Below are 17,857 nucleotides of genomic sequence, written 5' to 3'. Positions count from 1 at the left end.
CCTGAAGCAAGTGGGCTCTCAGCTTGCGTGGGCTGCAGACAGAAGTCCAAGTTGACTTAACGCAATGCCTGTGCAGGTGCCTGCGATGGAATCCCTCACTCTGCTCAGACACAGCCTTGGGTGCAAGTCCCATTTGTCCCTCACAGCTGATCACTGCTCCCAGCCTCCGCCACACCGCAGGGCAGGTGGAGTCAGCATGGACTCTTGGCATATATCGGGAGATAACTGTGGTAGAGTAGCCACCGCCAGAGATCTGGGCTGCTTCTGGTATGCTGCTTGAGTAAGTGCCAACAATGCCTACGGCTGCCCCACCTAGACTCCACGCCAGGACCTGGTTGCCTCTGCGCCTGTGGTTGGGGCTTCTCCCAGTTGTGGGTGCCCCAGATCCGGTATCTCGCCTCCTTCCCTCCCTGCAAGGAGAGGCTATATGTTCCAGAAGCTTCCTAATGATAAATTCCAGGGTATGTCCCTCCCGGAGGCTGCACCCTAGCCAAACTTGAGACACAGCTCCCTTTTGATCCCAACTCTGAGACACACAGAGGTTTGCATGGTGGAGCAGTGTACTCCCCTCAAGAACAACTGGTGATGAAGGGTAAATAGGAGGCTAGGGATTCCTGGCAGATAAACAAAAGCCATTAGGGACCACCCCAAAAGGAGAAAAAGGAGTGCAGAGTAATTGTTTTGGAATGGGACAATTAGCCACTGCAGAAAGGGAATGGTTGCTTTTTCCCCAAGAGGCAATGAAATTGCTTAGGGCAACTGCTTCCGAAGATGTAACTTCCCTTGCTCTCTTAAGAGAAAGGCAGGAGAGAGTTTTAAAGGAAATAGGTCCTGTGACTTTAGTGTGGACAGAGTACCTGGCTCTGTGGGATTTCCAGTGTGCCCCGAGGTGGGAGGGTTGTTTACTGGGTGCCAAGTCATTCACTGGAATATTTTACTCAATGGTTACACAATCCACAAATTTGCTAAAAGTGCCTTTACAGTTTGCGGTTGAGGGGCTAGAGCAGATGCAGTATTTTGCTTAAGGTCATGCCTGAGGGCGGCAGAGCCTTTTGATTCCAGATGTTCGTCTTCAAAACTTTCAAATGCAAAAGTTAAGTGGACACAAGTATGTCTCCACACGAGGTCCAACAATTATGGATATGTTACTCTCTTATGTGTTTATCTTCTGCATATATTACGCAGAACCTGATTAATATTGCAGACCTCCTGGCACTTCATCCCCACATAAGTAACACCTTCACCCTGAAGAGATCTGACAGTAACCTCGCATATCCATCAATACTGGTCCACACTGAACTTCCCCATCGTCTCACATTCTCCTGAGGCTGTATCTTTCATACAAGCACAATGCCGCTGGTGTTTAAAGACACCAGAGCGGATGTCTCCTCTTGATGGCGTTGTCCATGTTATACTGGAGGCTGGGGAACAAAAGTTGGCAGGCCAAATCTTGCTGTGCACATTGGCTTGTATATTGTCTCATGTAATTTTCATGCCATGAGAGCATATCTGAGTAGTTCCAACAGAGACCACTAAGCTGAAAAGCTGAAAATATTTCCCGTCTGCCCTTACTACCTATAATGTTTGTGCACATGAATTGTAAGGTCACTTCTCTAGACCTACCTTTTGGTCTATTAGATTTCTGTGCCGGTTCAGCATATAACCAGTCTCCACAAGTGGACATTTAGAAAGAGCCTTTTATTCATCTAATTATTTTTATTCATTATTTGTCATCCATCCCACTTTTACTTCCCCAGGATCATAGAAGAAATCAGAAAAGACTTCACAGAACTAGTAGCCATTTCAAAGTGATACTTGAATATTCAATAGAAATATTTGATTTTTTTTAGGAGATATTTTTGACACTGTAAGTGTCCTTTTGGTCAAATCTACAGGAAATATATGCAGGACCATGGGCAGAGCTGTGACTAAGCTCACCATTGTTTAACTTTTTTCTCGAAAACAAAATGACCATGAGGCTCCTTAGCGTCTGAGGGCAAAAGGGCCAAGTACACAGGGGTCTCTGCTCCTTCTTCCAGGGTCCTGGGGGCTTCGGGTCCAGCCACGTCAGTTCTCACCCAGCCAGGGCAGCAGGCATTCAGGAGGATCTTGTCTCCTCTCCTCTGCTCATTCAGTTTCCCGGCATGGATCTGGGACAGGACAGTGACGCCAGTTTTGGTCACTCCATATGCAGTATCAGGCCAGCCCTCCTTCCTGTGCACCCCATTCTTTGTGTCTTCCACAGACTTGTTCATAAGCCCCACCAGCTCATCCTCTGTAATGGCCTCCCTTCTGAACTTCTCCTGCAGTTCAGGGCTGCAGTCTTCAAGAGCTACGAAGCTCTTTCTGCTAGACACATTCACAACTCTGCCTAAAACACAACACAAATCATTATGTAGAAAGGTATGTACAAGAATGATGAATACCCAACTCGCTGGGATGTTGGAGGCAAAATGTCCATTTGAGAGCCAATTACCAGTTTTCTATGAGATGAATTAAGGCTGCCTCTATGAGAGAGGGACAGGAACTGGTCTCATAATCTGTCCAAGCCTTAATGTCTAGGGTGATGTCAGAGAAAGAAATGCTCTAATGGGGAGGGCAGTGCCCAGATTTCTGTGAGAAATGAAAATGAAGATGCTCAGGGACTAGGAGTCCTCACTGCACTGAGGAGTAGTGGCCTCCTTTGGGACCATCTGAGGATCTTTTGGTCCCTTGGGCAGTGCTCTCTGACAGGTCTCTGTTGACCAGCAAAGAGCTGATGGGTTTATGGGTGGTGGTTCCAAGAGGAACAGACAGCATCAGGTTTGGGAGGCTTGGAGGGAGGAAGGTGAACTTGAATCAGCTCAGGGGGCTGAATGCATGCTGTTGTCTCTGGGTTTGGGTTTTCATCAACTGCGAAGTGGTAACTCAAGTCCTGGCTGTGTGAGCACAGAGAGGCGCAGGGGACACCGGACTATCTGAGGGCCGCCCACAGGAGCACGGCACTGTGGAAGTCAAGTGGGAAGTTGGGAGGAATTGAGGTAGGCATGTTAATGCCCATCAACAGAACCACTTCCTGGGTTGCCAGGGGCTTGGAGCCATTGAGTAGATACTCAGGGTGCTTATTTGAAGTGGCTCTTTGGGTCCATGAGGTGAGGGGTGCTGTAGTTACCTCGGGATGGGATACTTGCTATTTGTGACTCTTGCATTTTCTGAGGCACAAAATGCCAGGGACCAGTTTGTCTGCCAGCAATAGAGACAAAGACTGCCTTGGGTCAGTGACAGAATCCTTGAAGCAAAGGCCTGGCCCAGAGCTGGCAAGTCTGGCTGCAGGCAGTAGCCCTGGGAAGCCACAAACGTGTCCTGACAAGATTAGATGCTGTCTCGGGACCTGGCTTGGCAGCCTGGCAGTGGATCCACATGTGCGAGTGTTCTAATGGGACTGGAACAGAAGACACTGCCCCAATTTGGACTGACAAGTTATAATTCCTCAGGCCAAGAAACACACTTGCATCCACAGAGTAGTGGTTTGACACAGAAATGAAACTAGTCGTCTCAAACATGACCAGTTAGGGATGAACATTGGCATATGGTCAACTCAGCATGAGGGGGGCCTCTGAAGAGTCCCCACTGGGCGGATCGCTCTGCTTCTCTGGGGGATCTGAGGAAGGGGGGGTGGGGAGGATGCTGGGGCTAACCCACAGTTTTTCCCCACATCACCTCAAGTTTCTTTTTTCCTCCTGTCATCATGGTCCAGGGACAAGGGCTGCAATTGTGGATATGGAAGTCAGGGGATAATCCTTAAGGAAGGAACTTACCTATAGATTTAAATATTTATGCCAGAATTCCTAAGGGCCTGATGGAGTGGACTGTGTCTTCAGCCCATCTGGCAGATCTGGAGTGACAGCAAATGCAGCTGAATTGACTAATTAGTGGTAGAGGGAACCCCCTAGTTCTGGGCCTGGGTAACCCTACCTACATGATGGGGGTGGAGTATGGGAAGACACTGTTAGACTTGTATTGCTGTGGACAATCAGGAGGAGCAGAGTGGCCAAACTTAACATCCCTTTGAAAGGTGAGAAAGTTTGGTTAAATGTTAAGGATAAGTGGGGAGCAGGAGGAAATAGAAATGAGGGTGAATGATTAAATGGGTTATGCAACAAGAGAAATCGTTACCACATTGGTTCCTGGTGGGGCTGAGAGCAGGAGATAATATTGTCTCTTAGCTCAATTATACCAGATGCCTGACAGGGTGAAGCCACATGTTGTCAACACCATTTCTGCTTTGGGACCTAACAAGCTTGAACAGAAGCCTTGGAATCTGAGTGGCATCATTCTGAGATGTGGTCCTAGGATGCAGTGATGAACTGAACCAACTGTGAATAACTGAGCAGGACTCTAGCAATGTGCCAGCAACTCCTCAGTCATGTTCTCTTAGGTTACAGGTAGTACCATCCTGTGGAGTGTCACTGGCCTTGCATTATACTGAACCACCATAGGTAAACTGGAGGCACGGAATCACTGGATGATACTGATCGTGATGATCATGTGTACTGGGGAGCCTGAGCTAGAGTGTCATCAGGATGTAATGGTGATGAAAGATGACTGGCCCGATGGAGAACTGGATGTAGCTCACTATCAATTAATTTCTATGCTGTTAATTAATTAAACAAGGAGGCCCTTAGACTGAGTGGCTCTCGTACCCTAGTGGCCTATGTAAGCCAACCAAAATCTAAGCCTGTAAACATCTCAAGGTTCCAAAATCAAAACCTAAGGACCACCAGACACAAACAGCCATCTAGGCCAGGAACTGCAGACAATCCATCATCTCCTTACTTTGCTTCAGCCTTTTCTTCACGATGGTCTCTTCCTGGGTACTTGTTGCTGAAGCCATCCTCACCGCTGCTCGTTTGGCACTCCCGATTCAAATAGATATTTTCTCAGATAAACCTTAAAATTTTGTATGCCTCAGTTTATCTCTAAACAATAGTAAGTTGTTCTGCACAAACAGTTGTATTAAAAAGGTCTAAACACCAAGTGACCAACCTGTGAATCCTCACACATGAAAATGTGAGGATTGGCTTTACAGGACAGATACTCTGCTGCTTAAAAGCTACCCCTCCCCCACACTGGCTCCTCCAAACGTTATGTATATTTCTAACACAATTGTTGTATTTGTTTTAAAAAAAATTTGTAGTAAATTTAGATCTTCAATGATTCTTTTGCTTGGAGAGTATCTAAGAAGGACTCAGCCTTGCTGAAGGACCCAGGGGATGGTCTCTGTAAGCAAAGGACTAAGCTTGGTCAAATGAAGCTTCAGCCCTTTGCCCGAGTATCCGGGAGGTAATGTTAAACCTTTAGAATGTCCTACCTGAGAAGACTGTCCTTGTTGACTTGGTGTTCTAGGGTCAGGGTATATAATCTGTGTTAACACGTGATTATGGTGGTGCCTGGTACCTGGTGCCTGGTACCAGCTGGACCTCTGGAGGGGCTCGAGGATAAGGTCAGACAAGAAGGCAGTGGGCCATGCCTATGTGACCAACTCCCACCAAAAATAGTGGATATCAAGGCTTGGGTGAGCCCCCTGGTTGGCAGTACTCCTCGTGTACTGTCATACGTTACTGGGGAGGCATGCGTGCTGTCCCCAGGATCTGTTCGGGCAGCTCCAAGTCTGATCTTTCCTAGACCCTGTGCCATGAGACCTTTACCATAGCTGATTTGAATCCCTCTACATTTCTAAATTCACTGACATTTTGTACATGACAGCATTTTGCTGAGTTCTCGGTCCTTCTAGTGAATTACTGAATCTGAGGATGGTTTGGGGACCTCCTGAGCTTGTAAAGACCAAACTATGGTTTAGCATCTAGAAACCAGTGTGTATAACGCACTATAAGGGTAGGATAAAAACAAACCCAGCTGATGAGACACAGAAGAACTTCCAGGGAGCTAATGAACTGATGGTTGTCTAGGCTCCACAAACCTGAATCAGGTCACTCTGAGAGCGGGTCGGAGGAGAGAAGGTCTGGGATGAAATCCTATGGGAACTCCAGCTGTGATGGACACAGAACAAGCACAGGGCCTGTAAGTTGAGACTTCTGAGCTAAAACTGGAAAGAGAAGAAAGAGCCAGTTGTGCAAGAAGCAGGTGGACGGAGAGCATCAATCACCTGGACCATGTGTAAGGGGACCTGAGGCCTCTGGGTGGGCACCTGGCCAGGTGGAGACACAGCACAGAGGCCAGTGTAGCTGAGCGCCAGAGGTAGGGGGGCCTATAGATGAAACCTGAGGTGGGCAGGGCCCAGACTTTTCCAGACACACGGCAGCTCGGGTTCCAATCAGACTCACCTTGGGGCTTTATCAGAGGCAGAAACTCCATGCACACATTTCGAGTACCAAAGAGTTTGTTTTCATGGTCACTTCTGCTTGAATATGAAAAGGTGTGGGATTGTCAACTTTTAGGGCCGAAGGAAAACAGAGTTAATAAGTACGAGCCATAGGGTAAAAATGCATAGAATGATACGATTTTATTCCTTGTCAGATCTGTTGAAATCTAATTATTGTCTGAGGTTGATTGTCACTGTTGCTCCCATGTGACTTTCCATGTTTGCTGGTGCTATAGTTCTGTGAGGTGGCACCATCAAGGGAGGCTGGGTGAAGGGAACACAAATGGGATCTCTATGCAGCTTTCTTTGCAACTGTTTGTTTATTTCAAAATAAGTTAAAAATTCTCCAAACTGCATCAAAGCCCAATTAAGTGACACTACCAAAACCTGGAGGCAATCCTTAAAAATCTGATCAAAGGTATTGCAAAGGCCCTGTGGCTGGAAAGGCTTGCAAATCTCGAAAGACTCTGCTTTCCCAGTGAGAGAGGTCACTGTAGCCTCCAGCCCGTCCTCCTTCCCTTGGGAGCTGGTTCTAGGTCCCACGGGAGCTATGGGGCCCACAGCCAAGGTTCAGGCAGCAGCCCCGCCCCGCCCACGCTGGACGCCCTCCCGGGAGCTGTGCCCTCCGAGCCCACATCCAGGTGCTCTTAAAGGCGACGCCCGCGTTGTTGACCAGCACGTCGAGCCCCCCCGTACTCCTGGCGCAGGAAGTCGGGCAGGGCGCAGATGCTCTGCAGGTCGTCGATGTCCAACTGGTGGACCGTGGGCTCAAGCCCTCGGCCTGAAGATGCTGCGCGGCCCCCTGGCCCCGCACTACTTCCTGGGCCGTGAGCACCACGTCCCCCAGAAACTGCTGGCACAGGTTGTGCGCAGGGGCGAAGCCAATACCCTTCTTGGCCCCGGTAACTGGCGCCACGGGGGTGCTGGATGACACGGTTGCTTTCAGGACGTGCAGGGCTGTTGTTGGGCAAGCAGAGGCTGGTTTGGGGCTGGGCAGGGGTTTGGCGGTTGGTGTGTAAGGCAAGGGGCAGGGGCTGGGTAAAACTTAGCAAAGCCAGGAAGAGCTGATTTGTAAGATCTAGTGCTATGGCTCGTAGAGAAATAAACTCTGCCTCCTGCCCTTTCTCCAAGGAGGGGCCACGTCTTCCAGGAGGTTTCTAAAGACCAAATTCTTTGTCTGCCCCCTTCCCTGGTGCTCCATCTTGAGCCAAACCAGGACAGGGTTATATTCTGATCCCACCCCTGAGATGCGCAGTGGTTTGCAGGGTGAAGAGGTGTGCTCCCCCCAGGCAAAACTGATTGGCTAAGGGTCAGTAGGGGGCTAGGGATTTCTGGCTGTGGATCAAAACTATTAGGGAGATTTCCAAAAGGAGAAAAAGGAATGCAGAGTAATTGTGTTTTGTTGGATGCATCAATCACTGCAGAATGGGAATGGTTGCTTTTTTTCCTAAAATGCAAAAAAAGTACTTAGGGTGATTGCTTCTGAGCATGTAGTTCCCCCACATCTGTTAAGAGTAATTCCAGACAGGGAACTGGGGGAAATGGTCCCGTGATTAGACTGTCTTGGTGGGCAGCGTGCCTGACACTGGAATTCCCTGTGTGTCCCCACGGTGGGATGTTGTTTATGAAGCCAAGCCAGTAGCTGGATTTTTTTTTAATAGTTACATCATCCTCAGGATTGCTAAAGGTGCCTACACTTTGGTTTTGTTTCATGTGAAGTTAGTAAGTGGTACATCTAATCATGTGTTACTTTTAGGGAATTTTCCATGGTGTGCTTCTGGGAGGGCAGGGAACTTGGTGGACAATCCCTGGGGCCTTGGGGAAGCCAGGCTGAGCGATGGGCAGTATGAAGCTTCTGGTCACTGCTGTGGGTGGTGTTGGACCCAGGGGACTCATGACAGAGGACAGTCGGCACTTTCACTGTGTTTTCAACATTGTCACCCAAATCGTGCAAGTAAGCTTCACAGCAACCCTATGACTATCATCCCCACGTTACAGCTGAGGGGATACAGCAGATGCTGGGTTTTGCTCAAAGCCATCCAGGAAGGTGGCAGAGGCAGGACTTTTTGGTTCCAGATGTTTGTCTTGAAAGCTTTCAAAGAGAAAAGTTGAAGGAATACTAGACCCGCGTACGTCAACCCAGCCTGGTTCAACACTTAAGAATCAATGAGACGGTTCAGCGTTTACCAGTCTGCACATACGGTCCTTTGCAACAAACCATTTATTCATCTATTGATTTTTATTCATTATCTGTCCTCCGTTCCACTTTTCCTTCCTCTGGATCGCAGAAGAAATCACAAAAGGCTTCAAAAACTAGTAGCCATCTCCCAGTGAGGACTTGATAGTGATATTTTGATTCTTTTTTTTTTTTTTTTTTTTTTGCATAGGGATATTTTTGACAGTGTAAGTGTCCTTTTGGTGAAACTGGGACAGGCAGCGTAATCGGCCCCATGGGCAGGGCTGTGACTGAGCTCACCATTCTACAACTTTTTTCTCGGAAACAAACTTGCCGTGAGGCCCCTCGGCACCTGAGGGCAAAAGGGCCAAGTACACCGGGGTCTCTGCTCCTTCTTCCGGGCTCTTGGGGGCTTTGGGTCCGGCCATGTCAGTTCTCACCCAGCCTGGGCAGCAGGCATTCAGGAGGATCCTGTCCCCTCTCCTCTGCTCACTCAGTTTCCTGGCATGGATCCGGGACAGGACGGTGACACCAATTTTGGTCACTCCATATGCAGTATCAGGCCAGCCCGCCTTCTTGTGCACCCCATTCTTTGTGTCTTCCACAAACTTGTTCATGAGCCCCACCAGCTCGTCCTCTGTGATGGTCTCACTTCTGAACTTCTCCTGCAGTTCGGGGCTGCAGTTTTTAAGAGCCATGACACTCACAGAACTAGACACATTCACGACTCTGCCTGAGATAAAACACACATCGTTACATGGAAAAGCGAGCAGAAGGATGAATACCCGATCTGGGACAGGACTTTCTTCTTGTAAGAGGATGTGAGGGAAGGATGAGAACGTATTTTGGGAGTGGGGTACTCACTGGGTTTTATCTGTTTGATTATTGTAACAACCCGTTATTTCTAACGTTGGATTGAAAGGATCTGGGGGTTTATTGTTTGAAAAATTATAGGAATAAAATATTTCACTTGAACTCAATAAATAAATAATGGCAAGGGAAAGAGTTCTGTGAATCTACTACCCAGAAAAACTTGTGAAAATTATTTTAAAAAACTCAGCTATTTAAAGTCTGTGGAAATGGTCCTCAGGGCATGCAGCAAAAATGAAGAAACATTTATTCCAGAATATCTACAATAAGTCAGGTCAGAATAGAGAGTTTCTGGTATTTCCAGCATGGCCTGCTCTGTCCCCTCCCCCTTTCTGGCCACACTTTCATGGTGCATCCGAGCACCTGCCGGGCTGTGGTGTGCTCCCAGGGTGGGTGGGACATCAGCGTTCTCATCCTGCTCCTCAGCCACCTGTAGCAGAAGTTCAGATCCTGGCACGTGCATCCAGGAGGTGAGGGCTTCCACTTTCAGCTCACCTAACGGCCCTCACTTGTGGGACAAAGGTTCTACCCTGGGCTGGGCATAGTGAGAACACTGGGGCCTAGACGGCCCTTGCCGCAGCTTGTTTGTAAGGCAGAAGGATCACGCAAAGGGAGGCGAGCTAAGACCAGAGATGCCCACCCCTCCCTCCCAGCTCCTACAGCAGGAGTGCCACTGAGAGAGAAGTGTGCCCCGTCCCCTCCCCTAATTCAGACAGTGGCTGAGAGATTCTGCACACGAGAAAGAGGCAGGACATAAATGCTGAGCGGTCTCCAGTCCTCCCAAAAGGAAGTCATTTCATTTCAGTGTACAGGTAAGTTCAATCCTAAGGGCGCTCTCAGAAACAATGGCAGCTGTGTTGAGAAACAATTAGGGGGAGCCCGGGAGCTTTGTTAGAAATATGAGTTAAATCACATGAGTCAGCAGGTTGGCCACAGTAAATTAGAGAGAGATACTGATGAGAGCCCTCCTAGGTTGAGAACTGATCTCAAACACAGACCACAGAAACTACCCTTTCAAAAGAGCCTGAATTTAATTGGGTCAGGATCAATCTGAGGAGCGGTTTCTGGTGTGTACTGTTCAAAACAGTAGGGCGATCAGCCAGCGAACAGTGGAGCTTACGAGCTCTGGGTGTGGTCCAGGAAAGCGACAGCAGAAGAGAGCCCTGCTAACCCCACTGTCATCCGGGGTGACTGCGGGTCTGAGCCAGGCTGTATCTTCTGAGATGCGACATCAGAGGCTTCACCCACTGCAAGCGGAGGCGGGTGGAGACTTGACTGCAAAAAGTAATCCAGCCACTGACTGAACAATAGCAATGAACACTCACAAGCCTGAGGGAGGGAATGTCTAATAGCAGGAGTAGCTATAAAATCCTGCATTGTCCAGTTTCCAACCAAAAATGCCAGGCACGGGCGAAAATGTGAACCTGTGACCCACGCATGGGGAAAAGAGGTGCCAACAGAAATTGCGTGGCTCACTGATTTCCATCCTACTAAAGGTTTGGGAGTTCAGGAAATATCAACAGATAGTAAATGGCTCTCGGACTGCTACTCAGTGATCCTCCGGAATGAAGTGATTTAGAGAAACTGTCTTATTATCTTCCAGGCATTCTTCTAAGATGGACACGTTAGAAAGGGGTCAATTATTCCATGTCCTTCGTCTAACCTGGAAGATGTAAGGAGTAAGAAGCAACTAGGAAACTCATAGACATGCCATTGTCCTTAAGACAGAATGGAACCAGTTTGTCAGAATGCTGCAGTGAGCACCATTCAGAGCCTCTATAAATAGGCTACTTAATTTCACTCTCAAAATTATGATCAGCCTCTCTCATAACAAAAATGACATATCTCATGACTCCAAAACGCAAAATTTGGAGAGGCAAAACAGAAAGAAGAAAGCTGCAGGAGAGGAAGTCAGAATGGTTAACGGGTACACAGGAAACGCAGCTATGCTAGTAAAAGGGCCTTGACATGTGTTCCTGTGTCTTGCACCTGGGCAGTCGATAGGGAAACGCTATTAACTTCTTCTAGGTTGCTTATAATCACTGACCAAATGACAGCCTCTTTTTCATTCTGTATTAAGCAGTCTATCTCAGGAAGTCTAGAGTCAGTGCGAAAACAGGAACTCGTATTACGGAAGCTTGATCAGCAGATCCAAAGTTCTCTGGAGGCAATAAACTCCTGGATGTGGCTGCTTCATCTTCCAATGTGCACCACGCCAGTCCCTCCCACCGACCACGTCCCCAAGGATTAGAGCAGCACGTGGAGCCCGCTCCCCACAGCTGGGTAAGATTTTGACCCTTCTGGTCTGACTACTCAGAACAGAATCACACGCTAGATTAAGTCAGGATAAGATGAATTCTTGTGGCTTTTTCCCCAACAAAATAGAAGAAGTCTCCTATTTCAAAAGGTAAATAAACCTTGTGCTCTTACTATATGTATAGCATGTATTTAAATTTCCAATAACTCTGGCTTTCATGAGGCAAGATAAACTGTTAAACAGAGGCTGCCTCAGCAAATCCGAGAGCACCCATTCCTCCTCCTGGACAAAGTCCAGACACAGCAAGAAATGGCCCCGCTAAGTCGGAGAAATGGTCAGTGTCAAGTCATCAGTAGGAGGTCCAAGAGGACCAGCAGGTGCAGTGGTGACACCGGGAACTCACTGCTGCCCCCAAGTGTTGGGACGAGGGGAGGGATAAGGTGACCTTCTAAAGAGCTGACTTGAGGCCCCAGTGACCCAAGTCTTAGAAGGAGTACAACTTCCCAGGAGGACAGGATGGGGAAAGGAGGGCAGAAGCTGACTGTAAACTGTAAATGCATGCACTCAATTTCAAGCCACACTCCTTAACTTTTCTAAAAGTGGTGGTTCCCCTCTGGCCCATTACCTTGGGGTAAGTATCACAGTAGTCTAAACGAAAGGAGTATGAGCATTTGTTTTGTCTGGAACGTTGAACATATTGAAGTGCAGCTAAATGTACCTGGAGTTAGGCAGGTCAGATATCAGAGATCCCTACAAGCCATGCTGAGGGCTTGGGTTTCGCTCCTGAACGATTTCTGGGCAGGGAGTGAGCGCACAGTATATAGAGGATGCGCAGAAAGAAAATGACTCATTGCGGGGGTGGGGGGGTGTTCATGGGAGTGTTTACAACTGTCTGGAAATGACAGCTGCGGGCGTGTTTTAGAGCTGGGATGGAGGAGAAACTCAGTAGGACAACTCTTAAGACCTGGTAAATGACAGCTGGGGGCAGGCATGGTGGCCCCCAGGATCCTGGTGGGTGGATGATGGGGTCAGTGGCCAAGATGATTTGGGGAAAGGATGAGAGTCTTTGGAAATTTCTGTTGTCGATGGGGGGATTCAAGGGAGGAAGGGTGAGAATGAGGAGAAGATGGACAGGCAGGAAGACAAATTGTATGTCTGGAGCTCTGGGAATGTTGTAGGCAAGTGACAGATTTTAAGGGGGCCTCATGAGTGGTGGTAACATAGGCTCCACTAGCCTGAGTAAGATCACTGAGAGGGGGAGCGGGGAGAGATGGTCTGGGATGGGATTCTAAGGGAATTCCCCCTGTGATGGGCAGAGAGCAAGAAAAGGGGCTCCCGGAGGAGATCTTTAAGACCTGGAAGAGATAAAAGGGCCAGCTGGACAAAACCAGCAGGACAGAGAACCCCAATGACCTGGACAAGTGTGTGAAGGGACCTGAGGCCACCAGATGGGCACCTGGCCAGGTGGAGACACAGCACAGAGGCCAGTGTAGATGAGTATGAGAGATGGGGTGGGGGAGCAGCAGATGAAACTGGAGGTCGGAAACACTGCAGCTTGGGCTCCAGTCAGACTTACCTTGGGGTTTTATTAGAGGCAGAAGCTCCGTGCACACATCTCGGGTACCAAAGAAGTTTGTTTTCATGGTCACTTCTGCTTGAATATGAAACGGTGTGGTATCAGCAGCTTTCAGTAGAGAAGGAAAATAGAGTGAATGGTTAGCCATGGGGTAACATTCCATAGAATCATATAAAAAAATACTGCATGTGAAATCTATTGAATTTTGTCGTATTGAATTGTGAATGCTAGTTAATAGCATTGTGCCAATGTGAATTTCTGGGTTTGATACTGCAGTTTTGTAAGGTGATGCCCTGGGGGAGGCTGTGCAAAAAGTGCGCACATGGGATCTCTTTTTACAATTTTGCAAACCAGCTTTTGCAATTTTCTTGTTTATTTGAAAATGCATTAAAAATTCATCCAACTGCCCTAAAGTCCAATCAGAAAGAAGCTGTGGGACAAGCTGGCAAAGGTCCCCAGGATTCAGAGCCTAAGAAACATAAAGTTCCCTCTGTCTAGAAAGCGTTTAATTCCCCGCAGCTTTTGCTCTAGCTGCACCCCTTCTCCCATCTCCCTCCCTAGGTTGTCATTCTGGACCGGGCAGGCGGAAGAAGCCCCACCGCAGCGATTCCCCTACAGATCTGGACAGATCTCCTGGAGGGAGATGCTCGGGGCTGACCGCCTTGCCTGTGAGCTCCCAGTCCCTTACTTTTGAAGGCCATGCCCGCGTTGTTGACCAGCACGTCGAGCCCCCCATACTCGTTGCGCAGGAAGTCGCGCAGGGCGCGGATGCTCTGCAGGTCGTCGATGTCCAGCTGGTGGAAGCGCGGGCTCAGGCCCTCGGCCTGCAGCTGCTGCACCGCCGCCTGGCCACGCGCCACATCCCGGGCCGTGAGCACCACGTCCCCCGAGAAATTTCGGCACAGGTCGCGCACGATGGCGAAGCCGATGCCCTTGTTGGCCCCGGTCACGAGTGCCACGCGGGTGGTCGACGACATAGTCAGGTACAGGACGAGCGGTGCAGCCGCTCGCAGAGCGGACCGGGTTGATTTCTCCCCAACCGCGCGGCAGCTCCCGAGCGTGCCCTGGCTGGACCCAGCGGCGGAGCCTCCTGGCTTAAGTACGCAGGCGCAGGCTCAGGCGCAGCCCCGCCCCTTCAGGCCAGGGCTCCGGGGGACCTCCCAGGGGAGCGGAGAGCTTCTGGAGACCTTTGAAGTGAGCCCGTCAGTCCCGCTGAAGAGGCGCTGAGGGCGCCTGCCCGCCTGGCAGCAGAGACTCATTCTCATTGGCCTTGTTGAGTGTGTTTAAACAGAACCCTTATCCTCTGTTCTCTAAGAGGGTTTCCTCGTATTCACCCAACTATTTATCTAATCCCACCTGCGCTTGAGGAAATGTTAATTTTTACGGACTTTTTTTTACTGGTGTTTAAAAAAATGTAAGTCGAACTGAAATTTTTGGAACCTAGAGTTGTGGAATAAGCTGAGAACATGAGAAGAGATCAAATGTGTGTTGATTTCTCCCGTTAGTATGTGACAGCAAAACCACTGGCTTATCCTCCGCGCATTTTCACGTGTTGGTGGAGAGTGGTTACTAACCATCGCAGGGTTACCTCCCTAGACGCTTGCAGAGTCGTCACATTACCTGTATCCAGGTCCCCCAGTGTGCAGGGGGGAAGTGGTCCTTTCTCAGGCTTGGAACAGCTTACCAGAATGCATCTGATTCTGCCCATTTTAAAGTGAGGAAATGGATCCTCAGAAAGTTCATAAATTAGTTCAGTGGCGAGAACTTAATTTCCTTCCTTACTGTATACTACTTAAACTGAAGAATTAGAGGCCTATGAGATTATTTTCATTTTGGTGCCGTCTCTTTTTGACTGAAAAAATATGTACAACCTAAAAGTTGGGAATTACGTTTTATCTGGGGGACTTAATGAGGACTTAAGCTTTGGATACAGCCTTTCAGAAAGCCCTAAGGGACTGTTTTGAAGAGGTAAGGGAAGACCCAGGATATATAGGAGTTTTATTTTTATTTTTATTTTTTTTGAAAAAGCCAAACACCCCAGGTAGTTCGAACTTCAAAAGATTACTGTTAATTAAAGAAAAGCAGACATCCGAAGTTAATGAATTTAGTGCTTTTCAATGTATGGGAAGATGCAGGAGTTTGTGCTCATTGAAATTATTCCTTTGATATGCAGCATAACTACCTAGGGCCAGTATCCTGTTTTTCACCCTCCTGAATCCCCTCAGGGTGCACCTTTGGGGGCAACTGCTGAGGCTGATATCTTGATGGCCCCAACATCCTTTGTTTCCTGAAATGGCAGGTGACTGTCCACACACTTCTGGTAGCCACAAGTGGCCATTCAAATGTAAATTTAATCAAAATAATACAATTTAAAATTCAGTTCTTTAGTTGCACTAGCCACATTTCAAGTGCTAAATGGTCCCATGTGTTAGTGACTGCTGTATTGAACAATGCAGGTGCCTGTATGATATTTCTTTCCATCAGAGCAGAAAGTTCTGTTGAACCAGCCATGCCTTAGATTCTTTCCAATTATGTTGCAATTTGAAGGCAGTTTTCCAATTAGTTGCAAAACACAAAACTAAGAATCAGGGAAAGATCTTTGCTTTTTTTGACTTAAAATTGTATTGAGATAAATGTAGATTCACATGCAGTAAGAAATAACACAGAGATTCCTTAACTTCACCCAGTTTTCCTCACAAATAGTATTTTGCAAAGCTACAGTATGATGGCTTAGCCAGGAAATTTACATAAAACAATTCACCAAACATATTAATGTTTCCTCAGTTTCACTTGTGTGTGTGTGTGTGTGTGCACGCACGTGAGTGTAGCTGTATCATTTTATCACCTATGGAGACTTGTTTCTCAAGAAGATTGAAAACATTTCCATCAGCACAATGATCCTTCCTGTTGTTCATTCATAACCAGCGATACCTCTCTCTTGTTCCCCATTCCTCCCAATCCAATCCCCTGGGAACCACTAATCTGTTCTCCATTTCTAAAATTTTTTGTTTCAAAAATGTTACATAGATCTTGTGGTACGTTATGTAAACTTGTGGAATTTTTTTTTTTTCACTCAGGATAATGAAGAGCTTTGTTTAGGATTTGTTCCCTGATCCAAATGTGTTGTGGTTCTGTCACTTGCTGTTCTTTCCCCATCACTAGCTTCTTTCTTCCATAGCTGGGGTGAGTCAGTGTCAGAAGGAAGCGGGGTGTATTAAGTTCCTTAACAGAAGCACTGAGCGATAGCACATGGTGTGCAGGGAATTTTGCGCAAGGTGAGGGGCCTGCTGTTTCAAATGGCAAATTTTAAGAGGGTCATGAATCCTGATTTTCAGCCTGATTTATCTATCATTTTAGCACTGGTACCAACACAGGGATTGACAGATCAATGGGGCAGAATGCTCCAGAAAATGCAGTATGTTAAATATAATGCAGTAATAAGAATGGAGTATATGATTGTCAACTGAAAAAAAAACCACACAAGTTGAGTGCTGTGAGTTACGTTTTATTTGGGTAAAAATGAGGACTATAGCCCAAAAGACAGCCTCTCAGATAGCTCTGAAGAACTACTCCGAAGAGGTAAGTGGGGAGGTCAGTATATATGTGATTTGGGTGAAGGGGGTTACGTGCAACCAAGCACACTTTTTGGCAGAAAGTGGCTGCCGGTCATAAGAAGGTTGCTGCCAGTCACAAGGAGGAGATATTTCCATTAAGGATTTTAGTGCTTTTCTAGGTACGAGATACTGCAAGAAATTTGGCTTATAAAATCCTCTCCTATTATCTAACTATCTGGAGGCCTACGCTGCTATTTTTTCCCCAGAGCACAGAACACGTCATTCCTGATCTCCACCCTGAACTCCTTTCCGTATATGTTGAAGGTGAGTGACTGCAGTGGTTAGTGACTTCATTCTTCCACAGCAAGATGACAAGTGACAGTTTTTAGTTGGCATGATCAAAGCGGCACTAACAGTTAAAGGAGGAAAGAAAGAACTTCCGCAGAAACAGTACTGGGGAAAGAGAGTAATGATTGGAAAGGAAAACAAAAGAAGATACTCACCTTAAAATATATGCCAATTAAATTCTAAAGAGAGACAGAAGGTGATTTCTCATTTTCAAAATTTATCATTTTATAAGTGAAACCATAAAACAAGTATAGGGAAATGTAAGTAAAATTTATATTTTTCAGTATGGGAAAATGACTCTGTATGCATAAGAACAGGAGAAGAATCACAAAAGAAAGAACTGACAGATTTCACTATGGAAAACTTTTTGAAAAACATGCTAATTTAAGGCCAGTGAAGTAAGGTCTCCTTGGATGATTTTTTATTATTTTTTTTCCCATCTGTCAAATTTGAGTCTTGATCCTGGTGGTGTGTTTGAGCCCCTTACTCCTCCCATACAAAGCCCCTTGTCTGGGCTCTGAACAATTTGAGAAATGAAACAAAAGATTAAAGACGGAAATCCCAGATCATTGTTATCACTGCTAATGGCTAACTTAGATACTTCTTAGTTGTCAGAGTTAAGTCTGAGATCATCCTGTCTGCCATATGGTGTCAATGATGTCAAACTAAGAAAGTCTAATAGTCGATCTAAGAAAGAAATGGAAAATTTTATTCC

General features: G+C 47.2%; 1 protein-coding gene and 1 pseudogene across 1 annotated transcript; both read right to left on the bottom strand.

The window, feature by feature from the left end:
- Positions 1–1,934: 1,934 nt before the first annotated feature.
- On the bottom strand, positions 1,935–8,590 carry LOC105089880 (carbonyl reductase [NADPH] 1-like; annotated as a pseudogene).
- A 121-nt stretch (positions 8,591–8,711) lies between these two features.
- LOC105089844 (carbonyl reductase [NADPH] 1) lies at positions 8,712–14,344 on the bottom strand. The gene is made up of 3 exons (XM_010980995.3): positions 13,929–14,344; positions 13,241–13,348; positions 8,712–9,270 (listed from the first exon to the last, which is right to left on the bottom strand). Exons 1-3 carry the CDS (start codon positions 14,215–14,217, stop codon positions 8,834–8,836), a joined length of 834 nt encoding a protein of 277 aa, XP_010979297.1. The 5' UTR covers positions 14,218–14,344; the 3' UTR covers positions 8,712–8,833.
- Positions 14,345–17,857: the final 3,513 nt, after the last annotated feature.

This window comes from Camelus dromedarius, chromosome 2 (assembly GCF_036321535.1).
Source record: "Camelus dromedarius isolate mCamDro1 chromosome 2, mCamDro1.pat, whole genome shotgun sequence".
Classification (NCBI taxonomy): Eukaryota; Metazoa; Chordata; class Mammalia; order Artiodactyla; family Camelidae; genus Camelus; species Camelus dromedarius.
This window is presented reverse-complemented; position numbering and strand designations above follow the sequence as displayed.

Coding starts and splice junctions, on each gene's coding strand:
- LOC105089844 (XM_010980995.3), bottom strand. CDS start 14,217: ATGTCGTCGACCACCCGCGTGGCACTCGTGACCGGGGCCAACAAGGGC. Junction 13,349..13,928: donor CGCGGGCATGGCCTTCAAAA/GTAAGGGACTGG, acceptor CTCTACTGAAAG/CTGCTGATACCACACCGTTT. Junction 9,271..13,240: donor GCCTCTAATAAAACCCCAAG/GTAAGTCTGACT, acceptor GTTTTATCTCAG/GCAGAGTCGTGAATGTGTCT.